Below are 16,850 nucleotides of genomic sequence, written 5' to 3' on the forward strand. Positions count from 1 at the left end.
CATCAAGTGTTTGTCTTGCAGGGGATATCACTCACCGGAGAAAAAAGCGCTTTTTTCCTTGTCGTTTGTGTCTCTTGACCTTTGCATCACCCCGCATCACACACTTTTGGGAATGCATATTCACATCCTTCCTTCATTTTAATCAAACCACCAACAAACTGGATGATTCTTCAACACAACATTTGGGATTGTCAAAAAAATAGAAGCATTTGTATACACAAATAACTACAATAACTACATGTGGATACACTAAACACAACACATGTACACTTTACATTACATTACATTACATTACATAGATATGTAAAACACTTTACTCAGAAAAATAAACTTTTGTTACATTTTCTTGAAAAAAAAAACAAAAAACAACAACAATAAATTACGTATTTGTGACCGTTTGATTAGAAATCACAAACTGGTTAAAGAATATATATCGGTTGAGAACTTATTAGGATGGGGAATTTTGCAAGAAAATGAAAAATATGTCATTCAATCTGTTTTCTTTCATCCTTTGCAGTCTTGGACGAGGTCACTTCATTAGGTATACCTGCATTATATATAAGGATATCCAATCAATTGATACTTTACTTTGATGATTAGGATCAGTTTGGATTGACAGTCCATAAGACTAACCAAAAAAAATTTGCTTTTTTTTTTCGAAAAAATATGATTTCCACCACGGTGGTCGAGTGGTTAGCGTGCAGACCTCACAGCTAGGAGACCAGGGTTCAATTCCACCCTCAGCCATCTCTGTGTGGAGTTTTGTGTGGGTTTTCTCCGGGTACTCCGGTTTCCTCCCACATTCCAAAAACATGCTAGGTTAATTAGCGACTCCAAATTGTCCATAGGTATGAATGTGAGTGTGAATGGTTGTTTGTCTATATGTGCCCTGTGATTGGCTGGCCACCAGTCCAGGGTGTACCCCGCCTCTTGCCCCGAGACAGCTAGGATAGGCTCCAGCACCCTCCCGTGAGGATAAGCGGCAGAAAATGAATGAATAGTTGGATGCTAACCACTTAGCTCGGCGAGATTCCATTCAATGCGTAACTGGTTGCTGTGCAGCGTATTTCAATGGAAGAGATACATGCCGAGTTCTTATAAAATGCGTCTTGTAGTCATTTTTTGGGGCTTAAAACGGCATCAAACATGCTCTCTTCTATTGTGGAGTTACATCATCACCTCTTTGTGCCTCTCGCGCAAAAAAAAAACGTATAGATAAGTCTTTGGGAGTGATGGGTCTGGTTGAAAAAGATGTATAAATACATCTTTGTGTTAATATTGAATGTGCAAATTCGCTTATGGTTTGTCTATATGTGCCCTGTGATTGGCTGGCCACCAGTCCAGGGTGTACGCCGCCTCTTGCCCCAAGACAGTTGGGATAGACTCCAGCACGCTCCGCGACCCTCGTGAGGAAAAAGCGATATAAAATGAATGAATGAATGATTTCCACTAAACATTAAACTAAAAATGACGTCTATTCTTTGGCATCAAACTTATAAGATGTCTTCTATGACATCACAATGTCCATCCTAACACACACACACATCATATGTTTGCATCTCTTGTTTTGAATATTATTATATTCTGCAGGTGTACCTAATGTTGTGGCCGTTCAGCCTCTGGGGGATGAAGAAGCGTGATAGAAAAGATAGTGGTCAGCTTTCTTTGACGTAAGGACAACCTGAGTAGGACGACGATGACGACGACGTAAGAAGAAGAAGAAGAAGAAGCCCTTTTGTGTTTTTCCGTGAGTACCGTTTTTTTTTTTTTTAGCGTCACGAGCGGACGAGAGCGTGAACGACAGCTGATTAAACAGAAGGTGAAACGTGACCTTCCGCCGCTTCCACACGCTTGCAGCTTTTTTTTTGCAGAAGAAGAAGACCGTCTCGTTAGGCCTGAACAGCTGCAGTCAAACTCGCACGCAACAGAATTCCTTGTCGTCTTTTGAATGAAGTGCACAACGAAGAGCTGATAGATTTGAAGTGGCGTGAGAATCGGATAGAAATTAAAAAAAAAAAAAAAAGAAAAAAAAAAACAGCACCTGGATGTCGCTGTAGCTCGTGGTGTCACATGACTGGCCATTTTTGTCCTCCTGATGTCCTCCTTTTTTTTTGTAGTCTTGTTCGCTAACACTGGAAATGAATGTGTTGATGCTGATGCACTTTTCCGTCCACGTGGGAGTGTGTGTGCGTGTGAATGTCAGTGTAGATTTTGGGATAGATCTTAGCCGGGATGGTGGTTCCTCCCTGGTTGAGGAGGAGCTGCTGCTGCTGCTGCTGAGCCAGGTACTCCTCGTAGTTCATGGAGCTCATGCAGTCTTTATCCGGGCTGGACGAGCCGGACGACGCGGGGACGCAGCCTCGGTCACGCTCTCGACACGGGGGCCGCTGAGAGCCGTGAAGCGCCTGCTGCAGAGTCGGGGCGGGGGCGCCGGGAGGGGGACACTGCTTCCTACTCTGGCAGAACCAGAGCAGCACCGTGCCGAAGATGAAGACTATTCCAGCTGGGATGCCGATGATGACTGGCCAGGGGAGGGAACTGGAGGCGGCCGGGAAGATGGGCGTGATGGGAGGCTTGGTGTCTGGAAAGGAAGAGGGACGATGAGAAGAGTAGAGAAGGAGCTCCCATTGGTGTCCTCCCACTACTCCTTCCTCAATCATGTATAAATGCAAAAGATCCCATGAGTGCAGATTGTTGGTGTGCAACTGTAATGGTAATGGCAATGGTTTTATTTCATTTGAACATGCATCAGATTACAATTGAATGCATCCCATAATCAGTTCACAGTTCCACATGTCCAAAAGGAGTAGGAAGAAGCAAAGCTTATTAAATCCTACCCCTCCATCTGGTCCTTTTACAATCAGTAACTGTTACATTTGTTCACTTCCTGCTTTCCTAATATAGTTTAAGTTTTTTTTATTTTGTTTTTTTAATTTAATGATTTTTTTTTGTTTTGAATTTTTTAAATGGTTTTATTTCATTTGAACATGCATCAGATTACAATTGAATGCATCACATAATCAGTTCACAGTTCCACATGTCCAAAAGGAGTAGGAAGAAGCAAAGCTGATTAAATCCTACCCCTCCATCTGGTACTTTTACAATCAGTAACTCTTACATTTGTTCACTTCCTGCTTTCCTAATATAATTTAATTTAATTTAATTGTATTTTTTTAATTTAAAATGTAAAAATATTTTTTTATGTATTTTTTTTAAATGATTTTATTTCATTTGAACATGCATCAGATTACCATTGAGTGCATCACATTTGTTCACTTCCTGCTTTCCTAATATAATTTTATTTCATTGTATTTTTTTATTTTTTATTTTTTTTACATTTTTTTAATTTTTTAAAATGGTTTTATTTCATTTGAACATGCATCAGATTACAATTGAATGCATCACATAATCAGTTCACAGTTCCACATGTCCAAAAGGAGTAGGAAGAAGCAAAGCTTATTAAATCCTACCCCTCCATCTGGTACTTTTACAATCAGTAACTGTTGCATTTGTTCACTTCCTGCTTTCCTAATATAATTTAATTTTATGTAATTGTATTTTTTTTATTTAAAATTTAAAAATATTTTTTAATGTATTTTTAAAATGGTTTTATTTAATTTGAACATGCATCAGATTACCATTGAGTGCATCACATTTGTTCACTTCCTGCTTTCCTAATATAATTTTATTTCATTGTATTTTTTTATTATTATTTTTTTTTTACATTTTTTTAATTTTTTAAAATGGTTTTATTTCATTTGAACATGCATCAGATTACAATTGAATGCATCACATAATCAGTTCACAGTTCCACATGTCCAAAAGGAGTAGGAAGAAGCAAAGCTTATTAAATCCTACCCCTCCATCTGGTACTTATACAATCAGTAACTGTTATATTTGTTCACTTCCTGCTTTCCTAATGTATTTTAAAGTTTTTTGTTTTTTTTTTAAATTTTTTTTAATTTCTTGTCCTGTACTGAAGTATGAGGTGATATGAGCATCCAATGACATAATGGGTACCATAGTAAGTGTCAATATAGTGATATATATATATATATATATATAGCGCATCATGACTGGTTCAAGACTCTTCATCCTTGTATTTAGCAAACATCAACTGCTTGTATTGTTTCTTGAATTGGCTCATCGTTGTGCATTGTTTGAGGTCCTTACTCAATCCATTCCATAGTTTGATTCCACATACTGAAATGCTATGGCTAGCATAACGTAGTCCTAGCATAGAAGTGTTTCACATTGAGTTCTTCCCTGAGATCATATTTCTCCTCTCTTGTATTGGATGAGATTTTTAGCTAATTGTTTATTTTTAGCCTTATGCATTGCGGTCCCCTAAAGAGGCATTTCCGGTCCCTCACCTGGCAGAACAGTGAGGAAGGCGCTGCGGAAGCTGTAACCCATGGTGTTGGCACCTAAGCAGATGTACATGCCGGCATCCTCCTCCTTGGCGCGGGTAATGAGCAGCTTGTTGAGGTAGGAGCCGTCAGGTCGCGACCACACCTCCCCTGTGGGCAGCACCACAAAGCGGTGGTCTCCCACTTCAATGGTGGAGTTGTAGCGGCTCTCCTCATTAGTCTCCACGCGTTTCAGCCACTGGATCACCGGCTTGACGTCGCTCCTGACTTTGCACTGGAAGGACGTGGTGCCGCCGTAGTCCACCGTCGTGTTGAGGGGGTGGGTGCCCGTGAGGACAGGTTTGGAGTTGGTCCTCTCTGGAAGTAGAGTACCACATGTTGGACAATATGAGTATGTGTGATTAGTTCCCTGGTTTTCTTTGCTCCTGGTTGTACAGTGGGTTCTGCAGGCAAGCTGGGCTTTAATCAGATCCAGATTGGGTGGAGGGTCTTTGAGTTGCAGCGCCAACCCCCCCCCCTCACCCCCTCTTCCATCCCTAGAGCAAACACCAGGGGACAAGGCCTCTCTATCCTGCCCGCTTCCCCAATGTGCTTCTCATATACGTGATTACACACATTCATCAGGCATGCAGCAAGGACAGGACTAAGTCAGGAGGAAGTAGATGAGAGATTTTCTTTAAAGGTTACGGTGCTTCCGCTGGAAAGAAATCAGACCCACTAATACAGTAATTATGTCCACAATATCCAACCTATATATGCAAATGCTTTGCTTGTTTGCTTAAGAAACAAAAAGGAGCATCGCTTTGATCAACTATGTCATTATTATCAGTCAATATTGGCATAAAAGTCAGATTAACATACAGTACCGATTGGAAATCAGTTCTCTGTCTTGTGTGTGCTACTGGAGTAGAGCCGGCGTCCTGTACACGCGCCAGTCTCAATAGCAGGATGTTAAACGGGATTAATTGTACCCAAGTGAGTCACTATTGTGTTTGCTGTATGCACAAGCTAATATTCATTCATTCATTCATTCATTTTCTGATGCTTATCCTCACAAGGGTCGCAGGGGGTGCTGGAGCCTATCCCAGCTGTGTTTCGGGTGAGAGGCGGGGTATACCCTAAACTGGTGGCCAGCCAATCACAGGGCACATATAGACAAACAACCATTCACACTCACATTCATACCTATGGACAATTTGGAGTGGCTAATTAACCTAGCATGTTTTTGGAATGTGGGATGAAACGGGAGTACCCGGAGAAAACCCACGCATGCACGGGGAGAACATGCAAACTCCACACACAGATGGTCGAGTGTGGAATTTAACTCGGGTCTCCTAGTTGTGAGGCCTGCATGCTAACCACTAGTTCACCTTGCAGCCTTGATAGCTATTATTCATTCATTCATTCATTTTCTACCGCTTTTTTTCACGAGGGTTGCGGGGGGAGGGGCTGCAGGGGCAAACAACCATTCACACTCACATTCATACCTATGGACAATTTGGAGTCGCTAATTAACCTAGCATGTTTTTGGAATTTGGGAGGAAACGGGAGTACCCGAAGAAAACCCACGCATGCACGGGGAGAACATGGAAACTCCACACAGAGCTAGCGGAGGGTGGAATTGAACTGGTGTATCCAAGCTGTGAGGCCTGCGTGCTAACCACTCAACCGCCGTGCATCATTTTTCATTAATTCATTCATTTTTTACCACTTATCCTCACGAGGGGTGCTGGAGCCTATCCCAGCTGTCTTCTGGGCGAGAAGCGGGGTACACCCTGGACTGGTGGCCAGCCAATCACAGGGCACATATAGACAAACAACCATTCACACTCACATTCATACCTATGGACAATTTGGAGTCGCTAATTAACCTAGCATGTTTTTGTTTTTTTTCATTTAAAATCTTCATTTCGTATTCAGTTTAAGTGTGAATGAGCTGACAATATATTCATTAAAGCATCATGTGAGTGGGTGAATGAATTAGCGGAACATTAGCACTAGCGCTAGCACATGAATGGCTGTTTTTGTTGTGTTTTTTTTCATGTTGCTACTTGCCAGGGAAACCTTTTAAAGGAGAGTTGTGCTATTTTAGTTGACACAAGTGTTACTCACGTATGACCTCCACTTTGTACGTGGCATTGATCTCTCCAGCCTGATTGGACACCCTGCAGGTGTATCTGCCGCTGTGCTCGGGCATCAGATTCTTCAAGGTAAGGGTCCACTTGTTCTGGCGGCCTTCACCGACCTCCTGCCCGGTTAGCGGCTGGTCGTCCTTCAGCCACACGATGTCCGGCCGAGGGGTCCCGCTGGCTGTGCATTTGAGCCGTACTGAGCTACCCACGGGTCGGGCTATCACTCTCTTCCTCATTTTGGCGGGCTGCGTGAAGCGTGGGCGTACTGTTGATTGTGGAAAAAGAGATATTTATAACGACCGTGATTCCTGACGCTTGACATTGCATGGTGATAGACTTACCGAGCTTCTCCACCAAGCCATCAGAACCATGCTCTGACTGTCTTCCATCAGACATGGCAGGTCTTGTCCTATCGGAACCGGAGTCATCTGGTGACACAATAATGCAGTGTTATTAAACCTTTTTTGACCTACGGCACGTTTTTTTACATTGGAAAAATCTTGTGGCACACCACTAACCAAAAATGTTCCAAAATGTCACCACGACCTCACACGTGCATCAATAAGTCTATCGGAGGAACAAGGTAGGTGTTGCCACACCTACACCAATATTACATTGCTATGCTAGTCTTTACACCACAGACACTCCACAGTAGCCACGTTTTTACATCACCACTTTTTCTCTTTCCGAATGACCTTTCGGGAAACAATGGTATCCATAGAAAGGAATATTCCAATCTCTTGTCTACATGCGCCGTGTGAAAATCAACCAGAATAGTCAATAGGGCATGCCCAGTAAAACGTAAACATCAACATCACGTGATACCGGCTTCCCCCGAGTTATTCTTTCACTTGTTGGAATAACTCCGTATTGCCAGTTTTTCGTCTGTCCAGTCTTGAAATTTAGTTTGAATCAAAAAGCAACTTTGCTTAGTCCAGTGCCGATTGCTGGCCTCCATTTTTAAAAGTGAAGAACGTCTGGATCTGCGTGTTACGTCATATCTGAGCATGCGCTGAAAGAACGCACCCGGGATCAATTTAAACAGGAAAAGATCAAATTCAGGGCGGCACGGCGGTCTAGTGGTTAGCGCACAGACCTCACAGCTAGGAGACCAGGGTTCAATTCCACCCTCGGCCATCTCTGTGTGGAGTTTGCATGTTCTCCCCGTGCATGCGTGGGTTTTCTCCGGGTACTCCGGTTTCCTCCCACATTCTAAAAACATGCTAGGTTAATTAGCGACTCCAAATTGTCCATAGGTATGAATGTGAGTGTGAATGGTTGTTTGTCTATATGTGCCCTGTGATTGGCTGGCGACCAGTCCAGGGTGTACCCCGCCTCTCGCCCGAAGACAGCTGGGATAGGCTCCAGCACCCCCTGCGACCCTTGTGAGGAAAAAGCGGTAGAAAATGAATGAATGAATGAAGATCAAATTCAATCTTGCTAATATTTTATAATTAAACTCAGGACATGTTTTATATAGATATATATATATATTTTTTTTAATAAAACTGCACTTATGAATAAAGTATAGAAGGGTTTAGATTCTGTTCTACAGATGGCGCTAATGCATACGAAAGCTGCTTGCCAACCGCCAATAAACAACAGAAGAAGAAAAACACCACGAAGAAGAACGCACCCTGACAACTTTCCGTTTGAGCGGGTACAAGATACCTCAATCGGATTGGTTAAAGGAATATTCCATCCCTGTTCAATTCTTTCCATTTGAGCAAATAAACCAAATGCAATTGGAATATTTGGGTCCATGTATACTATTGACATAATGGCTATTGACATCATATATGCAAATGATGATTAATAAATGTTAATTATAAAAAGTGATATTGGATGACGGTTTCTCAAGGTACACTAGTGTGCCGCGGCACAAGTGGTTGAAAATCACTGCAATAATGTACGTTAGTACGGTTATTCGAACGTCTCACAGACAACAGGGCCCTCTGGTTCCTGCGGTGACCTTGAACAACACATTGACCTCTTCTTCAGGAGCCAGATGGCACCTCACATGGCCGCCCCCACCGTCTTCCTGTTAATGAGGCAACACTGCAAAGCAGTGTACCGTGAAAGTAGAGAAGGCAGGGCATTTACCGTTAAAATGACGCACTGACCGTGAATTTGACACCAAATGAACCTAGCGCCGTGTTCTTGGCGCCATATCAGTAAATTCAGCATTTATAGATAGCATCTATCATTTAAAGATAGCGGAGGGGGGGGGGGGGGCACGATCGGGTTGGACTGTGGAGCATTTTGGGAGTAACATGAGCCGCTTTTTCATGAGCGCAATTCCAGGAGACAGCTGTGGAGTTTATGTCACCGGCTGACATCACGCCGAGCCGTTAAGTGGGGGCTTAAAGACGTATAATGACTGAAACCTAATCGACCCTTTTGTGATGCGTACTGACTTTTCAAATTAGGCAGTGATGAATTAAAAGGAGAGGTACAGCGCTAGTATCCGTTTTATACGTCTTTTTAAGTATGCAATTGATACGCTGTATACCAGAAGCCAGATCTGTAATACTGTCGTACTTTGTTTATTGTAGTTCATCGGTTCCAGACCCGACCACCATAAGTGAATTTGCACATTCAATATTAACACAAAGATGTATTCATACATCTTTTTCAACTAAACCCATCACTGCCAAAGACTTATCTATACGTTTTTTTTGGCACTAGAGGCACAAATAGGTGATGATGTAACTCCACAATAGAAGAGAGCATGTTTGATGCCGTTTTAAGCCCCCCAAAAATGACTACAAGACGCATTTTATAAGAACTCGGCATGCATCTCTTCCATTGAAATACGCTGCACAGCAACCAGGAAAAGGCATGTCGGTTACACATTGAAGGGAATCTCGCTGAGCTAAATGGTTAGCATCCAACTATTCATTCATTTTCTACCGCTTAGGGTGCTGGAGCCTATCCTAGCTGTTTTCGGGCGAGAGGCGGGGTACACCCTGGACTGGTCGCTAGCCAATCACAGGGCACATATAGACAAACAACCATTCACACTCACATTCATACCTATGGACAATTTGGAGTCGCTAATTAACCTAGCATGTTTTTGGAATGTGGGAGGAAACCGGAGTACCCGGAGAAAACCCACGCATGCACGGGGAGAACATGGAAACTCCACACAGAGATAGCGAAGGGTGGAATTGAACTCGGGTTTCCAAGCTGTGAGGCCTGCGCGCTAACCACTCAATCACCGTGCATCATTTTTCATTAATTCGTTCATTTTTTTACCACTTATCCTCACGAGGGGTTCTGGAGAGAGGTGGGGTACACCCTGGACTGGTGGCCAGCCAATCACAGGGCACATATAGACAAACAACCATTCACACTCACATTCATACCTATGGACAATTTGGAGTCGCTAATTAACCTAGCATGTTTTTGGAATGTGGGAGGAAGCCGGAGTACCCACGCATGCAAACTCCACACAGAGATGGCTGAGGTTGGAATTGAACTCGGGTCTCCTAGCTTTGAGGCATGCACGCTAACCACTAACTCACCGTGCAGCCGACTCCAACTATTTATTCTATTCTAAATGTAAGAAACTGAGTTCCAAACCTGGTCTTAAACTGAGTGAGGAAGAAGAACAAAATAATCAGCCAAAAGGTACCACTTTCATAAAGAATAATAGACCATAGACAAAACAAAACAGCATTCAATAATGAATGAATGAGTGGAATAACTGACGGAATAAATTGAGAGAGCGACATTCGAAACCACAATCAACAAGACATTTGTAACAATTCCATGTTTTCAGGATTGTGGGAACAATTAAGGAAAACCTGCTTCTATTCTGTAGAGCACAAAGCAAGCAAGGTCCAACATGCATGCATGGATGACCTCAACATTGTCCAACATTGTCCACCCTCAGCGACCTCTGACCTTACAAATGTCCTTCTCAATGAATGGACAAAAAAAAATCCCCCAGACACCCTCCAAAATCTCGTCAAAGTCCCCCCCAGAAGAATAGAATGGAAGCTTTTGCAGCTGCTCAAGGGGGCTAACTTATACTATATTTTCTTCCATTTTGATTTCTTCTTGGTATGATGCCCAGGGGGCACCTCACAGCTAAGAGACCAGGGTTCAATTCCACCCTCGGCCATCTCTGTGTGGAGTTTGCATGTTCTCCCCGTGCATGCGTGGATTTTCTCCGGGTACTCCGGTTTCCTCCCACATTCCAAAAACATGCTAGGTTAATTAGCGACTCCAAATTGTCCATAGGTATGAATGTGAGTGTGAATGGTTAATTAAAAGATTAATTGAGATCTGTCAGTCTGAAAAAGGTTATAAAGCCACTAAAGCTTTGGGACTACAGCAAACCACAGTGAGAGCCATTATTCACAAATGGCCAAAACAAGTTATTGAGTTTGAGACCCCTGATTTATCCACACCAATTTTGCAATTGGGCTGAACAGAAATCGAGTGGTTAGCGTGCACGACACACAGCTAGGAGACCAGGGTTCAATTCCACCCTCCGTCATCTCTGTGTGGAGTTTGTATGTTCTCCCCTGTGTGGGTTTCCCAACATTCCAAAAACATGCTAGGTTAATTAGCGACTCCAAATTGTCCATAGGTATGAATGTGAGTGTGAATGGTTGTTTGTCTATATGTGCCCTGTGATTGGCTGGCCACCAGTCCAGGGTGTACCCCGCCTCTCGCCCGAAGACAGCTGGGATAGGCTCCAGCACCCCCCGCGACCCTCGTGAGGAAAAGCGGTAGAAAATGAATGAATGAATGAATGATGCCCAGGTGTCCCGATACTTTAGTTTAGGTACGCAAAAAGTACAGTCTGTTCTCGCTGCCTCATTCTGAAGTTGTTCAGATACAGTTTGGTGATACTCTCCAGTACCCCGCCAGGTAAAGAGACCAGATGTGACTTCTAACCCCCCCCCCCCCCCCCCGCCCCTGAAATCCTCAAAGCTGTAGAGTGGAGGATTGTGGGTACAAACCCTCCTTTGTTTGTCCCCTGCAGCAGCAGCAGCAACAGCAGGCCCAGCCATGATGTCACGGCTATTTGGAGGACCCTAACTGGCCAACTATAATAACCTTTCCGTTTAAATAACATTCTACACTGGAAGAAGTCTCCCTCTGTTACTGCCTCGCTTTGGCGTTTCACATTCCTCCAGGTTTTCCTGAACCTCCCAATCCAAACAGAACATGGTCCCTCATTGCCGGGTTTTTTTTTTTTTACCGTTTCCCCCTCACAGAACTCGATTTCCTCTTGACGTTTTGGCAATTTTTTTTTTTTTTGGAAACAATGGTGCCCTTTATGCGCAGGTTATGTCTCAGCCTTTGTTTTTACACAATGCTGGCAGACTTGGAGGGAGACAAAGGTGGCGTTGGGCATCACATGGTTGTCTAATCCTTGTTATTTTAGCACCATTGGTAACTGGGGCCTTCTGAATTAATAGCACAAGATTGTATTGCAAAGTCAATAGAGGCTGCAAATTAATTTAAGGGGTGAAATTAATTAGTTTGAACTTTGAGTGCATGAAAATACCTAAGTAAGAAGTTTTAATGGTGCACTAATGTGCAAATGTCCCTTTGTTATTATGTTATAACAAATAATACAATATAATAGCATAGTAAGAATATTCATTCATTCATTCATTCATTTTCTTCCGCTTTTCCTCACGAGGGTCGTGGGGGTGCTGGAGCCTATCCCAGCTGTCTTCGGGCGAGAGGCGGGGTACACCCTGGACTGGTCGCCAGCCAATCACATATAGACAAACAACCATTCACACTCACATTCATACCTATGGACAATTTGGAGTCGCTAATTAACCTAGCATGTTTTTGGAATGTGGGAGGAAACCGGAGTACCCGGAGAAAACCCACGCATGCACGGGGAGAACATGCAAACTCCACACAGAGATGGCCGAGGGTGGAGTCGAACCCTGGGTCTCCTAGCTGTGAGGTCTGCGCGCTAACCACTCGCCCGCCGTGCCACCTAGTAAGAACATTCATTCATTTTCTACTGCTTTGTCCTCACAAGGGTCGCGGGGGTTGCTGGAGCCTATCCCAGCTGTCTTCGGGCGAGAGGCGGGGTATACCCTGGACTGGTGGCCAGCCAATCACAGGGCACATATAGACAAACAACCATTCACACTCACATTCATACCTACGGACAATTTGGAGTCGCTAATTAACCTAGCATGTTTTTAGAATGTGGGAGGAAACCGGAACCCTGGTCTCCTAGCTGTGAGGTCTGCGCGCTAACCACTCGACCGCCGTGCCACCTAGTAAGAATATTATATAGTATAATATACTACAGTAATATAGTAATATGTGTCCATAGAGCCTGTTATTCACCAAATATATACTGTACATGAAGTAGTCCGGGTTGTTATGATGAAAAACCTCCTTCCTAGGGATACAACAATGTAACCCCACCCAAAAAAACAGGCTTCGCTACACATCTGAAGACTACAGCTCTGCTAATGAATAGTTAGGTGCAAAGTAAACTATAATAAATAACTAAAATAAAGCATGATGTTGCTGTTAAAATGCACTGTGCATCCCAGACTAGTAGCTATGCTAAAGTCGCTAACGCTTGTGTCCTCCTGTTACGTTGTTAGATGTGATATATGACATCTATTATGTTGGATAAGTGTAACGTAACTATGTATAGGTAAAACGTAGTTAAAGTTTACAATAGCGCTTCTCGGCTCGTTAGCGTTAAAGCTACGGCGTGTTCCAAGCAAAGCTTACATTTAAGCCAACACTATGGGACCTTTAAATTACAGGAGTCAGGATTCAAGAACTAAAAGCTTATAATGCAATCCGCCCTGAAACCATGCACGGTCTGTTACAGTGTTTGGGGGGGGGGGGCTGACGCCATCCGCTCCCACTTCATTCACAAATCCAGCCACAGGAAACAGGTCCCTGGCCTCTCCAGTGCCAGCTGAATCGCAGGAAAATGGCCCGGATGATTTGGGGCCCACAATGAGGTCCAGATGTTGACGGCGACATAATGCGAGGGGAAAGTTCATCGCGCTCAGCTAGCGCAGGTGATCACTGACTCACGACGTTTGGACTGACGGCATCCCCAGAGGGGAGTCAAACACAGAAACTATACCATCGTTGAATTATTCTGTCATTTATTGCTAATAAAATCCACACATAAACACAGTCGTCCCGTGTTAATATGCGGTCTGTTGTAGCAGCTGGGGATTCAGAAGGGGAGGTTACCGCAGGCATGGTTCTATCCTGGAGGGGGGGGGGGCCTGGAAGCGATGGCCCCAGTTGTCAGGAGACCACCCTAAACAGGCGCAAAACAGGCAGCTGGAGGGATTGAGGAGGCGCCATGTTGCACCGACTGACCAGATTCTTTAGATAGCTTTGGTGGAGGACAGTCTGTCCGCTTGCCCCCACCCTCCATGTTTATACAGTAAACCTCGGATATATCGGACTCGGATATATCGGAAATTCGCTCACAACGGACAGATAAAAAGAACCGATTTTTCTGTAATGCATTTCCAATAAAAATTCATTGCATATATCGGATTTTTTATAACGGATTTTGCCTATTTCGGACAAAATCTCCAGTCCCGTTCCAATGCATTTCCATTAAATTTCCCTCGCATATATCGGATGGCCGCATCGTGGCGCTCCGATTCGCCGAATCTTGACAGGCCGCTATACGACGTCATTTGCAGCGTTTGCAGCGTTGCCTGCGCGTCCAGGTACATTGGAAACATAGTCAAGGAAGTGCCTTTTTATAACGGATAAAATCCGATTTACGCATATACCGGATATAAATCCGATATATGCGTAAAACGGACATTTTCCGGTATACGCATATAACGGATTTCGCTTATATCGGACAAAACCAGTGGGAACAATTGAATCCGATATATCCGAGGTTTACTGTACATCACATCCCTTTCACGTTCGTTCAGTTTTTCCCTACTTTGGTACTACTGCACTATAAACCTTGACATTAAACGCTGGCTGTGCCCAACCTTTCATTTTAGCACAATCAGCAGACACCCTTTCTTTGAACTCACTGGCAATCTTGCAATATGGCACACAGGAAATACGTGTGTTGATGTGGTTCCAGACTATTCCTGACAAGCCTTTTTATTACAGCATGCACCTTTTTTTCTGACGTGCTTCCACATCTGCGTGATTATGGTTTTTTCATCTGAGGCCATCCCCGACTCCTCCTGCTTAGAGTAACAGTGCACATTCTCTGGTCCCTAATTAGGCATCTTAGAGTAATTAGACCAGGGGTCTCAAACACGCCAAATGTAGCCCGCAGGACACTAGTTTGAGGCCCCCGCCTTGATATGAAAGTTTAATGTTAGTGCGCCCCGCGCAAGTTTGATATGGATGCTGTATGGTATCATGTACCCAGAAAAAATTATTACGTTTGATTAATGTTCATGTTAAAGGTTAAATAACTGTTAATAGTTATCCTCCCTATCCGTGTGGAAGTGGTAAGTTTTTGGCTATTTAAGTTGAAAGGAAATAACTTGAAGGCTACCGTTTAGGTCGCTAGCTCTCTAGTTTGCGAGTTAGCATGTGTCTCAAGACCCTGCAGTTGCGCAATATGTTGTAAATAAAAAGAGTATAAATGTGACTATAGTCGTGTTTTGTCATGTCTACAGGGCTCTAATAATGCTTTGTTCATTTTAATCTGAAAAAAATAATTTGTCTACCCACCAACTATATGTGGTTTCTTAAGTTTTTATTATTTGCTGTTTTATTATTATTATTATTATATTTATTTATTACTGATTGATTTTCTTTATTCTTGATTTGTTTATTTATTTTTGCATCTTATTTTGTGTAGAAAAATAAAAAGTAAGATATTACTACCGGAGTACCAGGAGAACATGCAAACTCCACACTTCCACGCCGAGGGTGGAATTGAACTCAGGTCTTCTAGCTGTAAGACCTGCACGCTAACCACTTGGCTGCATGTAAAACTATATTTTTTAAATTGCTTTTTTGAACAGAATTACTATTTTTTATTTATTTGAATCTGAAAAAAATAATTTGTCTACCCACCAACTATATGTAGTTTCTTAAGTTTTTATTATTTGCCATTTTATTATTATTATTATATTTATTTATTACTGATTGATTTTCTTTATTCTTGATTTGTTTATTTATTTTTCATCTTATTTTGTGTAGAAAAATAAAAATTAAGATATTTGAGAACAGTAGAATGTTTTATCAGAGCTTTTATTGTAGAAAATCGGAACCAAAGCACTAAAAAAAAGTTTGTATATTTTTCTGTTTTTAATAAATGCGTTGTTTTTTTTTTTGGAAAACCCAGCCTTGCCCAGACCCTAGCTCCAGTGGCCCCCAGGTAAATTGAGTTTGAGACCCCTGAATTAGACTAAACACGGCCTTCATGCTCCGCTCATTCATCAGGAAATACATGCATAAATACTGCATCCACACAAAGGCTATGAGATGTGAGACAGGAGACAATGAATGTGTTGCTTGTTGTGGACCTCCTGCTGCTGCTGAGGAGCGGAGGAAGAGTACCGGATCCATCTGATTCACTGAGGATGAAGTAGTATAAAACAATATCCCGTGTTGATGTTGACTTTGGGCAAAGAGAGGTAGCGGCTGTAACACACTCAACTATCCGAGGATCCACTACTAAGTCCCAGTAAATCCACTTGTTCTCTACCTTGACCTCTGAGAGACATGGCAAGACCTCAGCATAACTGATGCATAATGAAGCGATTTTCAACCACTGTGCCCACGGCACACTAGTGTACCTTGAGAAACCGTCAGCGGCATGGCGGAGGAGTAGTTAGCGCACAGACCTCACAGCTAAGGAGACCAGGGTTCAATTCCACCCTCTGCCATTTCTGTGTGGAGTTTGCATGTTTTCTCCGGGTACTCCGGTTTCCTCCCACATTCCAAAAACATGCTAGGTTAATTAGCGACTCCAAATTGTCCATAGGTATGAATGTGAGTGTGAATGGTTGTTTGTCTATATGTGCCCTGTGATTGGCTGGCAACCAGTCCAGGGTGTACCCCGCCTCTCACCCAAAGACAGCTGGGATAGGCTCCAGCACCCCCGCGACCCTCATGAGGAAAAAGCGGTAGAAAATGAATGAATGAATGAATATATATATATCTATATAAAACATGTCATGAGTTTAATTATAAAATATTAGCAAGATTGAATTTGATCTTTTCCTGTTTAAATTGATCCCGGGTGCGTTCTTTCAGCGCATGCTCAGATATGACGTAACACGCAGATCCAGACGTTCTTCACTTTTAAAAATGGAGGCCAGCAATCGGCACTGGACTAAGCAAAGTTTGCTTTTGATTCAAACTAAATTTCAAGACT

General features: G+C 42.9%; 1 protein-coding gene across 1 annotated transcript in view; it reads right to left on the reverse strand.

Annotated features, from left to right (window-relative positions):
• Positions 1 to 119: 119 nt before the first annotated feature.
• Positions 120 to 16,850, reverse strand: part of LOC131140555 (fibroblast growth factor receptor-like 1) — a 46,755-nt gene continuing 30,024 nt past the window's right edge. Inside the window, exons 4-7 of the mRNA XM_058091092.1 lie at positions 6,844 to 6,930; positions 6,483 to 6,767; positions 4,374 to 4,727; positions 120 to 2,581 (exon numbers count right to left, since the gene is read on the reverse strand). Of these exons, the coding sequence (XP_057947075.1) occupies positions 2,127 to 2,581; positions 4,374 to 4,727; positions 6,483 to 6,767; positions 6,844 to 6,930 (1,181 nt within the window). The 3' untranslated portion in view covers positions 120 to 2,126. The remainder of the gene's footprint in view (positions 2,582 to 4,373; positions 4,728 to 6,482; positions 6,768 to 6,843; positions 6,931 to 16,850) is intronic.

This window comes from Doryrhamphus excisus, chromosome 13 (assembly GCF_030265055.1).
Source record: "Doryrhamphus excisus isolate RoL2022-K1 chromosome 13, RoL_Dexc_1.0, whole genome shotgun sequence".
NCBI lineage: Eukaryota > Metazoa > Chordata > Actinopteri > Syngnathiformes > Syngnathidae > Doryrhamphus > Doryrhamphus excisus.